Below are 19,682 nucleotides of genomic sequence, written 5' to 3'. Positions count from 1 at the left end.
TTGGGAACTGGACAAGCACTCTAGCTATTTATTTCAGAAAAGTAATCGGCGAATAGATTAGCTATCTCAGTATCAGATGACGTAGTAGTACTTCTATAATAAATTTCATTCGGAATCTAACCTTATTTCAATTCGATCTCACGAACTTTCAAAAATTCATCAAATTGACCTAAGAATCTCAGTAATCTCAACATATTTCTGATTACCTTACCTACCTCTAACATTACCTCTTTAGTGACTTGCACCGTGTTCCTAAGCTGCGAAAGGAAATATAATCTGTATATAAATCAGAGTTGACATATCGCTTGTGTATAAAACTATGAAACCCTATAAAATATATTTATCATATTGTAAAGGGACTTGTTCTAACATAATTTACTTTAAACAAAACCTGACATAAACATTAAGACTGAAAGTCGCTTTAATAACTGTTACTTACAAGTTTAGTGTTTTTTATATAAAATAGTAATTCCACATACAAAAATAAAAGATGATTTTTTTTTACAAATACAACTTATAGCTCAAATTTCTTGATTTTTTAAGATTAAAAAAAATTTTTTTGGCATCGACTATCATGTTTTTTTAAGTAAAAATTCTATAAAATGACTTTTCTTTAAAAAAAATAATTTTATTTTCGACACTTCTTTCCAGAAACGTTTTCTAGATACGCCTATGAATATTGAATTAAAAATGTGAGGAACGAGCCATTCCCGCTTAGGGGTTGTTTTCAAGGGTGCATGATTACATCAATAAAAGATGGTCTTTTCCTGTAAAACTTGAGGGGTCCAAACCTTTTTCACTTATTATATGTGATGTAAGTGATCAATAAAAAAGCTTATTTATATATAGTCAATTGCCTCGTTGATATAAACCTGGGAAAAATTGAGTTGCAAAATATCAACTTTAGTCTGCTATAATATTATTTATAGCAGATTAAAGTTAAATGAATGCCAATGATAAGTAACGAAAATAAATTCACAAGTGTTGCTTTTAATCCATCTTATGCAAATCTAAGTCACAGAGGTAAAATAATATTGCTTATCAAAAATTATCAATGATAATAAATAAAATATTTGCCATATGAGTAAGAATGTAATTTTAACAAACTGCTTATATAAAAAGGCAAACATTTTATACAGGGTGTTTCAGGAGGGATGGTGGATTTTTTGGTATGTTGTTGTATACATTATTCTGAATACAAAAGCTAGTGTAAGTGCATAATAATCTTTTTTTAATACCTTTCAATACAAATAGATGAAAATTCGCTAATATAATATAGTTTAGCGGAATGTTTCGACAATCCCACCGCCAACTTCAATATACTTCTCTGCTCTAGGAATAACTCCGAGTGTGGACCTAAGAGAAATGTCAGTAATCACAAACTACTTCTGAAAACATTGCATCTCCAGTGACTTATACCGTGCTCCTAAGCTGAAAAAGGAAGTATAATCTGTTTATAAAATAGAGTTGACCTATCGCTAGTATATAATTTTTTTTTCTATAATTAAAGATTCAAGTTCATTGAAGGCCAAATAGGAAACTTCTTTGATTAATACCTTTTTAAGGGCACAAAGTTATATATATTTTATCTCATAAAATATATTTATCATATCGTTTAGGGACTTAATAAAATATAATTGATTCCAAACAAAACCTGACATAAACATTCAGAGTCAGATAGCATTATAGTCAATTGAAAATCTCGGTAATAACCGTTGTCCAAGTGGAATGTTTCGACAATCCCACCGCCAACTTCAATATACTTCTCTGCTCTAGGAATAACTCCGAGTGTAGTTCCTTGGAGGGCATCATGAATATCATCTATTGGCATATTGTATTGTAGAAAATTTAAATAGTCAGCTCTTGTAAGACAGAAACGGGTTCAAGCAACGTTCTGTCAATAATTTCGCACCACACATTTACGGAAAATCGATGTTGGAAATTCGATTCATGTGGATTTTTATCAGACCACCGATGTCAATTATAGGTGTTGTTAATACCGCCGCGATTGAAGGTTTATTATTATCAGTGAATAGCATTGATGAAATAAATTGACGGTGAGCATTTACCTAATGACAAAATTCCAGTCTACTAGCGTGTTCACTGCATCCCAGGTGTTGTACCCATTGTATGTACATGAAATGGATGCAAACCTTGCTCATGTAAGGTTTCCCATACCTTTACGTGAGGAAGCCCGATGCGTAGAGCAATTCTCCGTGTACTCGTACCAGGACTACGTTTTACCGACTCAAGGATCTGTTATAATTCATCCAAGTTTTGTTGATTTGCACGTTCGGATTTAAACCTGCTGGGGACACTACCACTACAAGTGTCAGTTTTGCGAAGACACGAGAGAAAATACTCTTGGGGACTTGGTAATCGTTTATTCGGAAATCGTCGACCATATTCTCTACAAGATGCTTGGGCACTTGGGAACTAACTATTATTATTATTATTTTATTAGATAATAGCCAAGAGTTTACATTCTGTATAGCTCTATGAACTAAGTAGGCATTACAATATATTTCAATAAATTTTCAAATGTCTAATTTAAACACTAAACATGTCCATTTTATCCAGACAAATCTTGAAACAGGTTACAGAAGGAGCATTTATGACATCGCACCAGTCGGGACCTGCATATTCAATAATAGGCCGGACAAACGTGGTATACAACTTCATAAAATTGTGAAATGGAATTTTAACAAAAGCTTTTTGTAGCAGATACAACATAGAATTTGCACTTTTCACAATTGAGGCAATATGCTGGGAACAAGAGAGATCCTTATTTACTATTATTCCAAGATCACAAGAAGATTCGACTTTTTTAAGTTCAATGTTATTTATTTGATAGGGTAGCTGGCGATTATTTTTTCCTACATGTAACACCACACACTTGTCCGCGTTAAGAGGAAGTAACCATTCACTGCACCACTTCCAAATAGTGTCTAGATGGGTTTGCAATTGTTGATAAGAAGTTAGGGGAACTGCATATATTTTTGTGTCGTCAGCAAACATTGATACCCAACATTTTAGTTCTAAAGGTAAATCACACGTGTAAGCCACGAACAGGAGAGGGCCGAGGACGAAGCCCTGAGGGACTCCGCTGGATACTGGATAGAATTTTGACATGGTGCCCCTCACCCTCACACTGAACTTTCTGTTTTTTAAAAAGTCGTCAATCCAATTTAACAATTCTCCTCTAACGCCAAGATGTTCTAACTTATGTAACAAACGCGTTGTGGGAACTCTATCAAATGCCTTAGCAAAGTCGAGGTAGATTACATCTGTTGGTTGGTTTTTGTCTAAGGCTGTTATCCTCTGGTTAAGGCATTGAAGCAGGTTAGTAATCGTAGAGCGACTCCTTACAAATCCGTATTGAATATTGGGTATTACATAATTTTCAGTAAAGAATGTTTGCACTTCATCTCGAACAATGGACTTCATAATTTTGCAAACAATCGATACTAGGCTTATCGGCCTATAGTTGCCTGCTGATAACTTGTCGCCTTTTTTAAAAATTGGCGTGACCGATGCGACTTTCCACTGTTCGGGTACAAAGTTTTTAATCATTGAGTATTTCATTACTTTTGCAAGAGGCGCAGCTATCACTTCACTGCATTTTTTTAGAATAGTTGCCTTTAATTTGTCCAAACCTGCAGACGAATCGTTTTTTAATTTTTGAATTTTTTGTTTTTTTCCTCATTTATATTTATTATTGTTATTGAGTTTAAGATACGAGGACAGTGTGGGGTAGATAATACATCTTGTTCAGGCTCTTTAGTGAATGCCTGTTCGATAGTTCTCGCCAACTCTTCCGCGACTTGCATTTCATTTTCACACATGCTGTTGTTGCCCTTTTTTAGTAACGGTATTGAAACCCTTAATGTAGTTGAGGAGCGAATGTATTTAAATAGTTTTTTGGGGTTTTTGTCGCTAAATTGCTAAATTAATTTCAAAATTTTGGCGGGAATTTTTAATTAAGTTTGTAATCGTTTTCGAAAAACTACGATGATTCGTCAGGTCAATGTTATTTCTTTAACGCTTATATTTTGTCCAGAGATGTTTCTTTCGTTTAACCATGTCAAAAAGATTTTTATTTAACCAAGGTTTCTTAGCTTTCTGTCGCATTGGTTTTTCTTGAGAATTCAAAGTAATAGAGTCTCAAACAATATTATAAAAAACTGACCACATTTCAGATGAGGATTCACAGGATATGAACATTTGGTCCCAGTCTAACTTTCCTAGATCATTACAGACATATTCGAAATTTGTCACCAATTATTTATTTTGACCAGTGCTCTGTTTTTCATTGTGGGATTTTGTAGAAAATTGAAGTTCTGCATTAATTATATTATGATCTGATTTTCCAATAGGGTCCTCGATTTTAATATTGCAAACAAGAGATTCTTCGTTTGTTAGTAATAAGTCGAGGGTCGATGGTTCCTGGTTTTGTCTGTATCTGGTTGGTTCAGTGATGAGTTTCGTTATTTTTAAAATTAAACTAGGAAAATTAAAGTCACCGACTATTACTAAATTTTCACATGTCCTTGACAAGTCTTGCATCTTTTCAAAAAGCTTTTTGTTGTTTTCCAAACTGGTATCATTTGCGGGAGGGCGATAGATACATATAAAAGTAAAAGAAATATCTTTATTGCTATTTTTACTATTGGGATGTCTATATTCTCAGAAGAAAATGGTAACTTTTGTGAACAAAAATCAATTAAAATTTGGTTGCTTATATAGGCGCAAACTCCGCCCCCAGGTTTATTTGTTCTATCTGTTCTAAATTAAGTATACCCGGGTAAGTCAACCAAGGAGTCAGGTATTTTATTTGAAAGCCATGTTTCGGTTATAAAAATAGGATTTGGGTTTGTTAGTTGAATTTTGTAGACAAACTCGCTGTATTTAGCCAATAAACTGCCTAGGTTTGTATATAAGATTTTCCATTGGAGAAAAGATGTATCTAATCATTTTTTTGTGTCAACACACACAATTTTTTAATGCTAAGGTTATCTTCACCACTATTATTTTTACGTTCAAGTTCTTCTCGTAATTGGGTTAAATAGTTAACTTGATTATTGAATTAATGCAACTGTCACCCATGACATTTGTTATTCACCGCTTACTTAATCACGTATGATCAATTTCCTTTTGCTATCCTAGACCAACTTCAAATATCTATATCTTAGCATATATTGAGATTAAGATAGCTGTTTATATGAACTTTTTTATTCAGAATTATGGATACACATCTACCATTCCTCCTGAAACACCCTGTATATAAGACACCTAGTTTTAAATTTAAAATTATAGGTGAACACACTTATTTGCAAGGTTGAAATCGCATTAACTTAATTCTAAGGTAAAATTGAAAAAAAAATTATTCAAACGAGGTAACCTAAAAGACGCGTGTTGAATAGGTTAAGTAAGTAGGGGAGAAGGGGGCACAGGGGACCGCTTAAGGAATTAATAGCTATAAATTTTTCCCAATGGCAGCTAAGATTGAGAAAACCTCACTAATTATACTACATCTATTGCTTTACTGATTTAAATGCATAAACTGATATAAACAGTTACAAAACATATAATTAAAAGGATTATTTAATAATTTGCGCTGGTCCTATGTGCCTCTTGGTACCGGGACACAAAGGACCTTCTCCTGGGGCACATGGGACCATGAGCCTTATCGTTTATAATTTAATAAAGAGACATTTTACGATACCAATAATAGTGTTTTCTTAAGTTTTAACAACAACAAAATTATAAAACAAATATTTACATTAAATCATTTATTTATTAACAAACTTTTACGTTAATTTTTAGGAATTTAGGAAATTAATTTATATTTAGGAACAGTTTAAACAGATAAATTCTAGTTCGTCCTCCGATACGCCTGCGCAAGCATCATGCGTCCAGCCACGGCAGTTCTGGCATTAAATCCATCCCTCTCCTGCTTTTGACTCTCCATATTTGCTTGGACAATAAATGCAAAGTTTGCTAGCGTCTTCTTCATCACTCTCGCTGCTTGAAAGCTCTGCAATTTGTTTTTTATCTTTCCTTGTCTTTTTATTTTTTTCCATACTCGTTGAAGACTTTTTAGTTACATTTTCCTCTTCACCTTATTGGTCTTTTGCTTACTTTCAGCTTCTTTTGCAATCAGCTGGTCTTTAAATGGAGAACTAGTCAATTCTTCTGCATGCTGAGCTCGGCTATTTTTTTCTGAGAATTTTTACGGGCATCTGACTTTGGTCTTGGAGACACTTTTATAATGGCATCCTTAAACGAAGTCCTATAACTGCAGCTTGGCTGTGGATTCTTAACCGGATTTTCAGTTTCAGATTGGTTGTCGTTTGTTAGATTTCCAAGAGGTCGAGAATTTTCACAAGGTAATCATATAATGACACACGAGAACCGGGATTATTAGTATGCCATAAATCGCACTGCTTTGCATACTGGTACTTTAAATACCCAAACACAGTGCCGTCAAGTGGCTGTAGACGATGACTCGTATGGGGTGGAAGGGAGACCATTATAATATTATTTTCTTTTGCCTTATTTATTGCAGCCAATGTCCTGTGGCTATTGTGATTATCAAGGATTAATAATGTTTTTTTGTCTGGACTAGGCTTTACGTAGTTTATCAAATGGTCTAAATAATTGACGAAATGATCAGAATCCATCTATCCAGAACCATTGGCATAACCCACTGCACCTGGTAAACATCCCTTAATAAATAATGGATTCATTCGCTGTCGAGGGTAAAGAAAAAATGGCGGAGTGTAGGTTCCTGCAGCTGAAATTTCACAAACGGCTGTGACATTGAATCCACGTTCAGTACTTACTATACAGCCAACTTGTTTTTTCCCTTTTTCAGCCAAAATTTTCCTGGAAACTGGAACCGAATTGACCCCAGTTTCATCTATATTATAGATCTGGTCTGGTTGAAGATTATGGGTATTCAAAACTGCTCTTATAACATTAAAGAATTTTTTTAACTTGAGGCTTATTAAACCCAGCTGCTCGCGCTATGCTAGTAGGCTCGGGTGCTCTAACGGACAGCTGAGGATTCCTTTTTTTAAATCCGGAGAGCCAGTCGACTCCAGCCAATTTTGCGGTCTTGTTAAACGGATGTTTAAGCTTCATAATCTCCGCTAACTCAAAGGCCAATCTACGAGCATCCAAAGGAGTTACACCATAAAAGCGTTTTTCTAAGTCCAAAATATGCGCAACTAATTCTTTTTCTTGCTGCTGAGTAAAAACTTGTTTAAAGTGGTTGTTCCTTGGTGATTTTGAAATTAATTCGTTTTTTTTGCGACGCAAAATACAAGTCTAAGGTATATTAAACCGTTCAGAGGCCTTTAGTACCGAAATTTCATTTTGGTTGATCAGTTGAAATGCTCTTCTCATATCTTCTTCCGTCCATGAAGGTCCGTGCCCCCTTCTCCCCTGTGCCCCCTTCTCCCGTAGTTTCATTTTAACAATGTCGTGGTCCCTTATCTTTAAGTACTAACTAAATGTAAATGTAAAAAAATAAAATATTTATCACTTTAATGTAATGTAAATCTATAGCACCGGACTAAAAATATAAATAGACTCAAGCAAATATGGCATCTACCTTGATCACGACCAGCGGACCAGCACCTTGGCTTACTGATAACCTTTTAGTTTATGATGAGGCTTAGAAACAAGGTCCTGTCACGCTATAAAAAATTTAAAACTGAAGCTTGTTTGAATGAATACAAGTCGCTACTAAATCTTGTTAATATTGCAGTTAGGGCTGAAAAAAGACCGTTCGAATGAAGATCAATTGACTAAATGCAATATTTCTGCCGATCAAATTAGTGTTTTTTTTAATTAGTTCAGTTCCATAGACTTCAATTTATAAATGACAATTATAACAAGAAAATATTTTATGATAACGATTTACTTAATTTTAGTATTTATCATTTGAAGAGGTGGAAAAAATTGGTTATAGTTTAAAATCGTGTTCTGTTGGATGCAATCGTATTTCTTTAAAAATGTTGATGTTTATAGCACCTTAGTATTCAGATGTCTTAATGTATCACATAACTTTTATTATTAACACTTGTCTTACTATAGGTACATTTCCCGACAATTGGAAAACAGTACATATGGTTCCAAATCCAAAATTGTCTAATCCTTCTAAACTAAATGATTTTCCCCCTATTAGTATACCAGCAGCATTACTACTACTACAGCCTTAATCCAAGTAACCGATGACATATTTAGGGATTGGGATAGTAATCTTTACAGAAGCCTCATACTTCTTAATTTTGTCTTGCTGCTTTGCGTTTTTTTTCAAAATTATTTTCTCAATAGAAAGCAAATTGTCTTTTATAATTCACTAAGGTCGAAAACTAAATCAATGACATAGGATGTCCCATTTACACTTGGGATTTATCAAAATTTTTTAGCTATGTTAACTCACATCAATTTGGTGATGATACTCAAGTATATTATTCCTTAAACCCTACTAATTTTGAAATAGCATGTAGGAATATAAACACTGATTTGCAAAGTATAGATGATATTTCCTAAGTACATATGCTATTTCTTGATAAAAGCAAAAGTCAGTTTATTATATTTGAAAAATCCTGAGATATTAATAAATGTTCCATTAAATCCAAAAGTTACTTGTAAAAATTTAGGGGTGTTCATCGATTTAGACTTAAGATTTTCTAATCATGTATCATCGCTTATTCAAAAAAAGTTTTACACATCTAAGATTATTGTATATGCATAGAGACGCAACGACAAGGGGTATCGAGTAATAGCTTGTTTAAAAGGTCTTTCGAAGTCTTTCATTTTGACGTTTGATTTTTTTTTAAATCAGTCGATTCATTTTCGAAAAAAATAGAAAAATCTTTGTTTATATTAATTTATTCAGATAGAAAACAAAAACATGAAAATATCAGTTTTTATTTCAATATGTGTTCAAAATGTTGCCCGTTTTTGGCCAAACAATGATATAGGCGATGTTCAAATTCAAGTTCAGATATCATGGCAGCTGTCGATGATGCGTTGACGAAGTTCATCCAAATTTTCAAGTTGGGGAGTAAACACAATAGTTTTTAAATGACCCCATAGAAAAAAGTCTAACGGCGTTATATCAGGAGATCTAGCAGGCCATTGTATAGGCCCCCTTTGCCCTATCCATTTATCTGGAAACTCGTCGTCTAGCCATTGTCGAACAAGAAGAACATAGTGAGGAGGAGCGCCGTCTGGATGGAAATATATTTCAGCCTCATCAAGTATAGGGTTTCCATCATCATCGATTTGGTTTTCAATGGATTCAGTGATAAGCGGATTGATGGTATTTTCCAACATATCCAAATAAATGTCTCCATTTGAATTTCCGTTAATAAATAATGGCCCAATCATTTTATTTCCTAAAATGCCTGCCCATACATTAATTTTTTGAGGGTACTGGGTATGCCCTTCTACAAATGCATGAGGATTTTCATTGCTCCAATATCTACAGTTATGCTTATTAACAAATCCATTTATATAAAATGTGCATTCATCGCTGAAGCAGATATTCTTTACATGAATAGTATTATCATTAATCGCTTCAGTAATTTTTTTACAAAACTCAACTCGCCTATCGAAATCGACTTTGTGTATATAGATATTCAACTTTAAGATTTTTTTCCAATAGTTAATTTTATTATTAATGGCTTTTCTTAAAAGTTTTTTCAACTTGATAAAAAAATACACAACATATAAAAAATATAAAATATGTATATTTTTATTTATAAATATAATAACATTTCAACCAGCATTAAATTAAAAAAGTAAATATTTGTAATAAAAAAATTGGTAAAACAAAATAAAACATCCCTACTTCTACTTCTAACTAATACTTCTTTCAAATATTCTAGGAACGTTTAAATCAAACCTTTCCATAATGTACTACTTATGTACTAAACTTCATATAGAATGAGTATCCAAGAAACAGCTACATAAATAAAAGTTTTACAGCACTCTTGCAAGTTTTGTAATCATATAAATTGGAAAAAATGCACCCCTGAAACTGCCCTCTGACATTCAAGCATAACGTTACCAAATCTCCCAAAGGGAAATACTCTATACCAAAAGTGCTTTTAACTACATGCGACTTGTTATATTTTTTACTTGTCTGTATGGGGTAATCTATATTTTCTTCAAAATATTAGATCTAATAGATTTAGTTTCATGTTTTGTGTTTTGGTTCCATTTAAAACAAAATAATTGCTTCTTTAGTTCTATTAAATAAATTTAAAAATATTTTATTGCCAATTGTTACGAAACCCTTCATTCTAAGATAATATTTAAGGCAAATTATAATTTTCACACTCTCTTTTAAACTTTCAAATGATTTATTTAAATTTTCATCCTTCACATAATTCAACCCAATAGCAATTTTAAATTTCAATATCTTTGCTTTTTTATTCTCTACTTACTAATAATTTTTTATTGAATAAAAAAAAATAATTTACTGTTTGAACCTTAAGGTCAAGCAATATTAGCTCCTAGTTGAGCAATAACGATTATAGACTCTAATTCTGGCAAGATTATAACCCAGTAACATAACCCATACATTTTCTTTTTACTTCGTAATTTCCTTCTATGTGGACGGCAGAAGGGTTTTTATGCAGACCAAAGCATAAAAGTGGTAAACAACTTACATTTTTGTCAAAATTGAGTTTTTTACATCAATGGATTCATTATGGAATTATGTCACTATTCTTTTCCTTACATATACTATTCTTTTCCATACATTTTTAAATTTCTCTTTATTAATTATTTTCTGACAACAAAGTTTTTTTATATTATTCTCAGAAATCTTATTTATAATCCCTCTTAAAATTTCTTGGTTTTACGATCAAAGAAAAACATAGTAAAACTGACAATCTGATTCTTATTACATAAAAGCGACAAAGCGTTAAAAGAGTTTTTGCTTGTTCTGGCAGACGTTTCTGCTATTTTTAAACATTTAGTGCTTTCGCTGTTCGTTATTTTTAAAAATCGTGTAATCAAGTTTGTTATTGTAGGCGACTTTCCTGCATTTTTGAAACAAAAAAAGATAACAACTAAACGATGACTAAAGTGTCATTTCTTGTAGTGAATATTACTCAATATTCGATGATTTTAAAGTAGCAATATTATTATTTCAAAAAATATACGTATAACATATAAATATATATCCAGGGTGTTACAGAATAAGATGCTGATCCTTAGGGGTGTTAATTCTTAGGTGATTTTAAGAAGAAAAGTTTAAATAAAGTTATGACCTAAGTCTCTTAACGTTTGAGTTACAGGGTGTTAAAATCTTAAGAAAAATTTGTTTCTCCATTATAACTTTATTAGCTTTCGTTAAAATAAAACCTATTTTTATAATCCCCATTCATTCTAGGGCAAATTTGATTTCTTGACTTTTTAGTCCGCCGTGCGATTACCACGGAAAAAATAATTATATTCATGGTCAGTTTATTAGTAAGAAAAATATTTATTACCATAAACATATGTACATTATTTTACCATTACAGTATAATAACTCTAGTTCTAAAAGTCTAGGGGTACTTTAATATTAAATTCTTTAATATTAATTAAAGTCTCCTAAATTTGGTTTTAAGGGAGACAACTTTCAACACTCTGCAAGGATTAACAACAGCCTTTAGGATCAGCTGTAGTACACTGTATATTGATTGTAATATTTTCTATTTCACTTAATGATAAATATAATTCGGTTAATTTTTTTTTCAGTTTCCCTTGTTGTGCAGTCATAAGAAGAACCCATCGCTTAACCCCAGAAGATGAATGGCTCATTTTAAGTTGTAATTTGTAAATTGCATTTGTTAAAAAACTGGCAATATCTCAAAGAAAATCGTTCAAATTAAAAGTTATTATGTATAATAAGAAACATTATTTCTTCGAGAAAGGCTGACAGAGCCAGCACAAATTGCTGATTGTTTGACAAAATGCCTGGCTTAGTTGTATTTAGGAGACGTTGGAGCGTTGGTTCCGATGACTTAGTGGTTCCTGGAGCGTTTTTGTTTACTACACATATTACATGGTAAGTATTATTATATATACAGTGTGCGTCAGCCAAATGGAATAAATTAGCTAATAAATAGACGGAAGCGTGTTGGAAAAAATGCTCGAACACGTCGATTGGTTTTTATAGTTGCGCATTTTTTTTCATAAAAACTTTTTATACAGGGAGTATCAGATAACGGTGGCCAATACCAACTTGCTTAGTTCAAACATAACACCCTGTATGTTAATAAATTTTTAAATTCCTCAGATCATTTTAGACATATTTTGTATACAATATCCTATACCTATCTTTGACTGTTTCGGAAATATTAAGTAAAATTCAAAAAATAACATTTAGAAAATAAAATTATTTATTTACCGAAAATTGTTACAACATATTCAAAAACTTATACATAATACAAATCTAAACAATAATGTCAATGTAGGAGATGTTCAAAATGCTCGCCACGAACGTCTTGGCAACACCCTACCCGTAAATAGAAATTTCTTCTAACGTTACTCAACATCTCAGGTGTGATCGATCTAATTGCCAGGGTTATTCGTCTTCGTAAGTCAGCTAAGTCAGTGGGTTTAGTTTTGTATACAATAGTTTTCACATATCCCCATAAGAAAAAGTCTAATGGCGTCAGATCGGGAGGCCGTGCTGGCCATTCCATCAGAAAAGTTGTTACTTTTATATTGTGATTATGATTTTTCCCAGATAGACTTTTGTACTCCAAATGATAATCCAATTACGCTATTGGCTAATGCTATCATTGATGAGTTGGATAACAATTTAAATGAAATGTCTATAAAGCCTTCAGCTAGTAGCAGAAGAGAAGAAGACCAAAAAGAGATTTAAGGCTCCCTTCTTATTTAAATGACCATGAGCTAGATGTAGATGTAGATGACAACAGTAGTAAGGTATACACATATTAACCACGTTTTGAAGCTGCTTAATTCCATCCAGAAAAGGTCGTCTTATACGTCTTATAGGAGCTCCAGAGTTAACTATAAGCTTGAATAGTTTGGCACATAGAAGGAAGGTGTCACAGTAAACGCTCTTCCGAACTGACCCATATCATTCCACCTAGAGCTATACACGCAAGATCTACTCGACAGGCAGGTGCGACTCATAAATATCGAGTGCATTTGCAGTCGCCTAGAACGCCGCTATATCGGGACTCCTTTTTATGGAGAAGTGCAAGTCTGTGGAATTAACTACCAAAGCACGTGTTTCCCGAACATTATAACTGGCAGAACTTTATGAGGAATATCCACAGACCCCTTCGTAACACTGGTGCTAATCGTGATACTCGGGTACCATAGGGTTTGTCCTTTTGTGCCAGTGTATTCCGTAAAAAAAAAGTTAATCAGGAAATGGTCTTTGGTTTTTTTATTTAATAAATTGGTAGTTTTATATGCGTATATAGGCTTTTAGCTATTTAGGTGCATTAAATTATGTTTTAAAAATGTTAATTTTATTATATATATAATGATCGATAATTTCAGATGAAAATTTGTAACCAATATATAATATAATTGAATTTAATTTAATTAATAATTCAATCTATGTTAGACGGATTATCTTAGAGTAAATCGAAATAAAATGATGATTGCCGTATGTAGAAGGCAAGATTATGTAAAAAAATATATAAGATTATGTATCTATTTAGGAAAACTATTTAAATAAAGCACATTTCAAAATGCTTATAGTGATTATTGAAAAACAATGCAGTAAAATCCATCTCTAATTTAAAAATGATTCTTGATATCCGAAGTGGCATAACTACTTAAGGCAAATCGTAGTTCAAGCTGATTTAAGCAACGAATAAATGAAATATGGCTGAAATACAAACCCAAAATTGAAAAAATAACTATTATTACCCAGTTATTTTATCTGTATTTTAGCATAATTTCTCTAGAGAGTCTCAACTTAACCAAACAAAGTTCACACCGTCTAGTGTGTCTAACATATAAATTAAAGATCCATCTTGTTCAATTCATTCAATTTTTAATGCTTAAGCGAACTTATTATTCTTTATCCCTGGCATAAAAATGGTGAATTTAATATTTGTTATCTGATTGCTACAACAATAACTATTTTTTATTTGGTTCATATTTATAATAATATTTTTTTAGGACAATAATTTTAGCAGTTATCCTGTTCATCCTAAAGTTTGATAAGAGTGTTCACTGCATCCTACTAATATGGAGCCTAGTGGTTGGTTATTTAGCAATTCTGCTAGTTTCTATAGTGATAGAGGTGGCTGTATGCGTGGTTGCATTACGAGGCAGTATTTTGGATACCACACCCAGGAGTTCTATGCAGTATATTTTATATATAAGACTTGGTACGTAACTTAGTTCTAGGGATTACTTATCTATAGTATTCTTACATCAGCAACAAACTCAGTTTTAAAGAAATTTATATTACAGTATCTATGTTACTTGTGTTTTCTTCTGACTTATTCATAGAGTATCAATTTTTATAACTAATGATTCTGCCGTTCAAAGCATAAAAGTGGTTAACTGATATTTTTGTCAAAATTGAGTTTTTATTTTAATTTTCATTTATCAATGGATTCGTTATGGAATTCTATATGTCACTTTACAAAAACAAGTATTGTTTGTTGATAAAATCAATGCAAAGGTTACTATGCATGAGGAAATCAATACAAAATGAAATAGTGGAACTTGCATTTAACTTAAATGCATTTATCCACTTTTATGCTTTGTATGGCATAATTGCTCTATCGTGAAAGATAATAAAATTAAAATATTTTGTATATTTTAGCTGTAATGATAGTTGAAGCTGGTTGGCTAACAGCAGGAGTTCTTTGGATTGTATATTATTATACAGAATGCCCAATCGATAATGCAAAAGAAGTTGTTTTAGGTAAGAATACAAATATTTAAAGTTAGATAGCAGTATATTTTTTTACACTGTAATAAAATGCTGATAATGGTTCACTTAATATTAAAATTTAGAACAAAAACTTTAAAACTTTTTTTTGCAGCGTTTAATGCCATAAATGTAATAATTTATCCAGCTAATAATATGATCCACATAACGTTAAACGTGGAAAATACTCTTGCGAGGAAATATTAAATGAGTTTATACATTTAATCCAATCACTTATCTGGTGTGCTTTAGGAAAGAGGATAAAGAACTCGAAAAGAGAGAGAATAGATAAAGTGTTTTAGTGGTTTACTTATATCGCTATAAGGATTTGCATACATAATGCATGCTATGTTTAAATTTAGACCTACGGGTATGCTATGCATACATTTGCATGAAATAAAATGCTTATGTTGTATGTTCTTTTACGAAATTAAATGGATACAGTTAGTATATGAAGATTGTGATGCAGAAAAATACACTTGAAATAACTAAAAAATAGCTCCATATTTCTTAGATTTTTTTCTAAATTTTTTGTTTTTTTTCTTAGAATTTATCAATGATTTAATATTTTTAGTTTTTTGACGTAACATTACGATAATTAGTAAAATAACCCTATTTTAAATTGATAGTAGCTCTCGAGGTTCATGACCCATTACGATGTGAATTTCGAGGTAGATCCAGGTGGATGGAATGGGCGAGGTATGGTGGTGGAACGGGAGCAGGTGTAGGTACAAAAGGATATAGCTGGCAGAGTAATATTTGAGCTTGCCTGTTTGAATTCAATTTTGGAATTGGTTTAGGTGAGATCTGTCAAAGATGTTACCGAGGTATTTAACTCGGGTACACCAAAGTAGGTTGATGTACTATCTCAGAATGACAAGGAGTGTGAGGTTCTTTTTGTATCTTCTTTATGTTTTTTTGTTGTACTGTAAACTGGACTCTACGACGTGTGAAGACTGTCTACCTCCATGTGTCCATTCAGTCCTGGAATTAATTGAGGTATTCTTGGAGACGTGAGTTGATCTGGTCTTCCATTGCTTTATAGAGAAACTTATAGTGAGTGCTTCCGTTCGAGCGATAACCAGGTTCTACATATAATATAATATATTCAGCAGATAATACATTCATCCGTTATAACATTACAAAATAACAACTGCTTAACCGCTAAGAATACCCAATGCACAATGGTATTTTAAAAATACTGTGCGTGCATTTTCTGTCTATCCAAGTTAATTAATTAAAATAAAAACAATTTTTAAGAAAATAATATATAAACAAAAGTGATTCAAAAAATAAAATAGAATTAAATTAAATTAGGGGAAAAAATAGGAAAAAAATAAACAGTACTATGTATATCATACTAACCAAGTGACGTTATCATTTAATATCTAGTCGTGGATTCTACTTTTAATTTTGTTACAGGGTTTATTTCTGAGTTCTACGGGAAGTTGATTATGGATTTTTGCTGAGGTATATGTTAAGTTTTTTTACATTTAGTTTTTCTGGTTTTTGGGATAGTTATATTCTTATTGAAAGCCTGTCTAGTGTTCTGATTGTGAGATATGAAATGCAAGTAGTGTAGATTCTTACACAGAAGCCTAACCGCTGCTTTCAAGTAAATTTAATTTACTTGCAACAATCTAGCTTCTCTAACTAAAATATCCGAGGAATACAATTTTGGTTTGTTAAACATTACCTTCAGAACATATTTTTGGGTAATCATAAGATGTTTCAGGATGGTCTTACTGGTTCCGCCCCATGCTGTTATGCAATAGTTTATAATTGATTCAACCAGAGCTTAATAAATGGTCGTAAGGGTCTTTTTTTGCATAAATTGTCTTAATTGGCGAAATTTATAAATAAGTTTCCGAACTCGAGTGGAAATATACTCAACATGGTGGTGACACTTTAGATGTTCATCCAAAATAACACCTAAATATTTAACCTTGGTCTGCCTTTTTATTTGCTAGGTGCAAGAACATTCAGTTATGCATGCCACCGTCGTTTTCGTATAATATGATCTCTTTTAATGTGCTAGAAGTTCTTGAATCTACAGAAAAGCATAAAAAGCTTGACTTTTTTGAGTTTAGTGTTAAATAATTTAAACCAAGCCAAGTTTTGGTTTTTTTATTATGGAAAACTCCGCAGTCTTTACATCTTTCCAAGACTTTTCCTTAATCATTATTGCGGCATCATCTGCAAAACACACCATGCCGACATAAGGTTGATAAGGCTCGCGATACGTATTAGAGTGAAATTATTAATGGATTTTAATGAAATTTTTAATGAAAATAGAAAATGATGTTTTAATGAGAATTGAGTTTAGTTTGGAGGTGTCCGTGCTATAGAGGAGGTGTAAGGAGGTTCGAAAGTGTTTTCCTTCTATTGGGGTCCGTAATTATGGTGGAATAATGAATTTTTGGATAGTGTGCAACTTTTGATAAAATTTTGGGGAGTCAGGGAGGATAGTTATAGGTGTTTAAAAATTAAAAATTGACTTTTATGGGTGAAGGAGTACGTTTAGGGGCTTAAAATGGTGGATCCACTACGTTGTAGTAGCCCCTCTACAAATAGGGGTCATTTAGCTAGAGTGAAAAAAAATATTGAAAACTTATCATTTATAACCTTATTATTGAATTAACAACTGCAACAACTCATTAACATATATAGGGAACAATACCGGTCCAAGGACAATTTCCTGTGACACACCATATTCTAACCAACCTATTCGTGACCGTATGTGGCAAACTGTCACATCCATTTATTTTGGTGCTTTATGTTCTTTGGTTAATGTAACTTTCAAACGGGTTGTAAGGGATGCCTCGAATCCCAATATTTTCCAGTTTTTTTAGCAGAATATCATGTGTCACAGTATCGAACGCTTTGCTGAGGTCCAGAAATATTGCCATGCACCTCTCATCACAGTCGAAACACTTTCCTATCTGTTCTGTAATACAATTCACCGCATCTTCTGTACTTTTATTTTGTTTAAATCCAAATTGAAATTGTGACAAAAAATATTTTTTTTCTAAAAACTCGTTATGTCTAAAATTCATGCATTTCTCTATGATTTTTGAAAGATTACTGCTTAAACCTAAGGGTTTATAATTACTAATAATTGTTTTATCTCCCAATTACAGGGCATGTTATGACTCCGGGTTACAGTGGCATGTTTGAAAATTGAGGGAAAAATACCAGTCTCAAATACTAAATTTACAAAATGTAGAATTGGTTTAATAAGGTGTTTATGGTACTTTTTTAAAAATAGTGCAGGTATTTCGTCAGCCCCAGTTGCTCCATTAGTCTTAAGAGTGCTTATTAATTAAATTTTTTAATTTTGCGTTATAGGTTTAAGATACATAGAGTTTCCACTTGGATTATTTTTCGGGTTTAAGCTGGCCTGTCTTGGATTTTTAATTTTACCCGCCATCATTTTTCCAATTGTGCTAAAATAGGAATTAAAAGCATCTGCAATATTATCATCTCCTGCAATTTCACCACCGCAGCTGTTGTCAATTACAGCTGCATATTCGCAGACCGATCTTGTTCTCTCGTTTGCTGCTTCTTTGACCACCTTCCAGACCTGTTTTATATTATGTTTATTTTCCGCGAGTTTGTTAGAGAAATAATAATTTTTTGTAATGTTAATTAATCTTGACAGGTTATTACGATAGTCTTTAAAGGTTTTATTTGTTTCATTAGTCTTAAGTATAGCACTTTTCTTTTTTAATTTGTCTCTCGTTCTAATAGATTTAATTATACCGAGAGTAATCCAGGGTTTTAATTTACGATCTTTATTTTTAATATATGAGTTGCCGCTGGTGTTTTCGAAAATTATTTTAATTGATGTTACAAAATTAGTAGTACATTTTTGTACATTTTTTCTCACGTTTCATTCTCCAAAGCCCTTTCTACTTGATCATAGTCGATATTTTTACTACATATAGATGCTCTTTGTAATCTTATACTAAGTAAAATTGGGTAATGATCTGATAAACCGCTATATATAACTTTGGAGCTCATGTTGGTCCACTCAGCGTTCTTGACAAAGAAATGGTTCAACCAGAAGATATTTGTCCATTTCTTTCCCTCGTCGGTTTATCAATCATGGAGTTAAAACCATTCTGATGCATAATATTTAATTAATTCACCACATTTGTATCATGCAAATTCACAATATTGAAGTTTATGTCTTCTAGAAAAATTTCTAGTTTTTGACTCGTGATTTTTTCAGAATAGAGTGAGTTTACGTCCTGCAAAAAGTCGTGTTTATCTGTTGAGGGTAGTCTATAAATACCAGTTATAACCTACTTATAACCTATAGTCGCTTTTGATTTGCTAATTAGTATTCTTAGAAATTTATTACTACCGACATTAATGATGCTATATTCTTGCAGTAAATCGTTTTGACGTATAGAATAAACCCATCGCTCTGATTTATTTGACTCTCATTGTAAATTATATTGTAACCATTAATGTTAAAGTTTTCTAAAGATTTTATTTTATTTGTTTCTGATATTGTAATTACATCAAAGATCATGTTTCCCGTAGATAAAAATGTTATAGTGCATTTTTTTATCTCGGGTCATAGGGTTTTACGTGTAATATTTTTAACCCCATGTCACAACCTGTTCTATTTAATCAATAGGATTGAAACTTGAAACAAGTGAAGTTTAAGTTAACAGACTTTAAAAAATCCCATTATTTTGCAAAAAAATTTGCGAGAAACCTATTT

General features: G+C 32.2%; 1 protein-coding gene across 5 annotated transcripts in view; it reads left to right on the top strand.

The window, feature by feature from the left end:
- The window catches only part of LOC126740499 (diacylglycerol lipase-alpha), an 85,051-nt gene that overhangs the window by 40,482 nt on the left and 24,887 nt on the right, over positions 1 to 19,682 (top strand). For all 5 annotated transcript variants that reach the window (XM_050446535.1, XM_050446533.1, XM_050446534.1 and 2 more), the window contains exons 2-4: positions 11,770 to 12,079; positions 14,185 to 14,396; positions 14,840 to 14,941. In XM_050446535.1, the coding sequence (XP_050302492.1) occupies positions 11,985 to 12,079; positions 14,185 to 14,396; positions 14,840 to 14,941 (409 nt within the window). In that variant the 5' untranslated portion in view covers positions 11,770 to 11,984. The remainder of the gene's footprint in view (positions 1 to 11,769; positions 12,080 to 14,184; positions 14,397 to 14,839; positions 14,942 to 19,682) is intronic.

The sequence above is a fragment of the Anthonomus grandis genome, chromosome 9 (assembly GCF_022605725.1).
Source record: "Anthonomus grandis grandis chromosome 9, icAntGran1.3, whole genome shotgun sequence".
NCBI classification, from domain to species: Eukaryota; Metazoa; Arthropoda; class Insecta; order Coleoptera; family Curculionidae; genus Anthonomus; species Anthonomus grandis.
The sequence above is the reverse complement of the archived record's forward strand: the minus strand, read 5'-3'. Positions and strand labels throughout refer to the sequence as shown.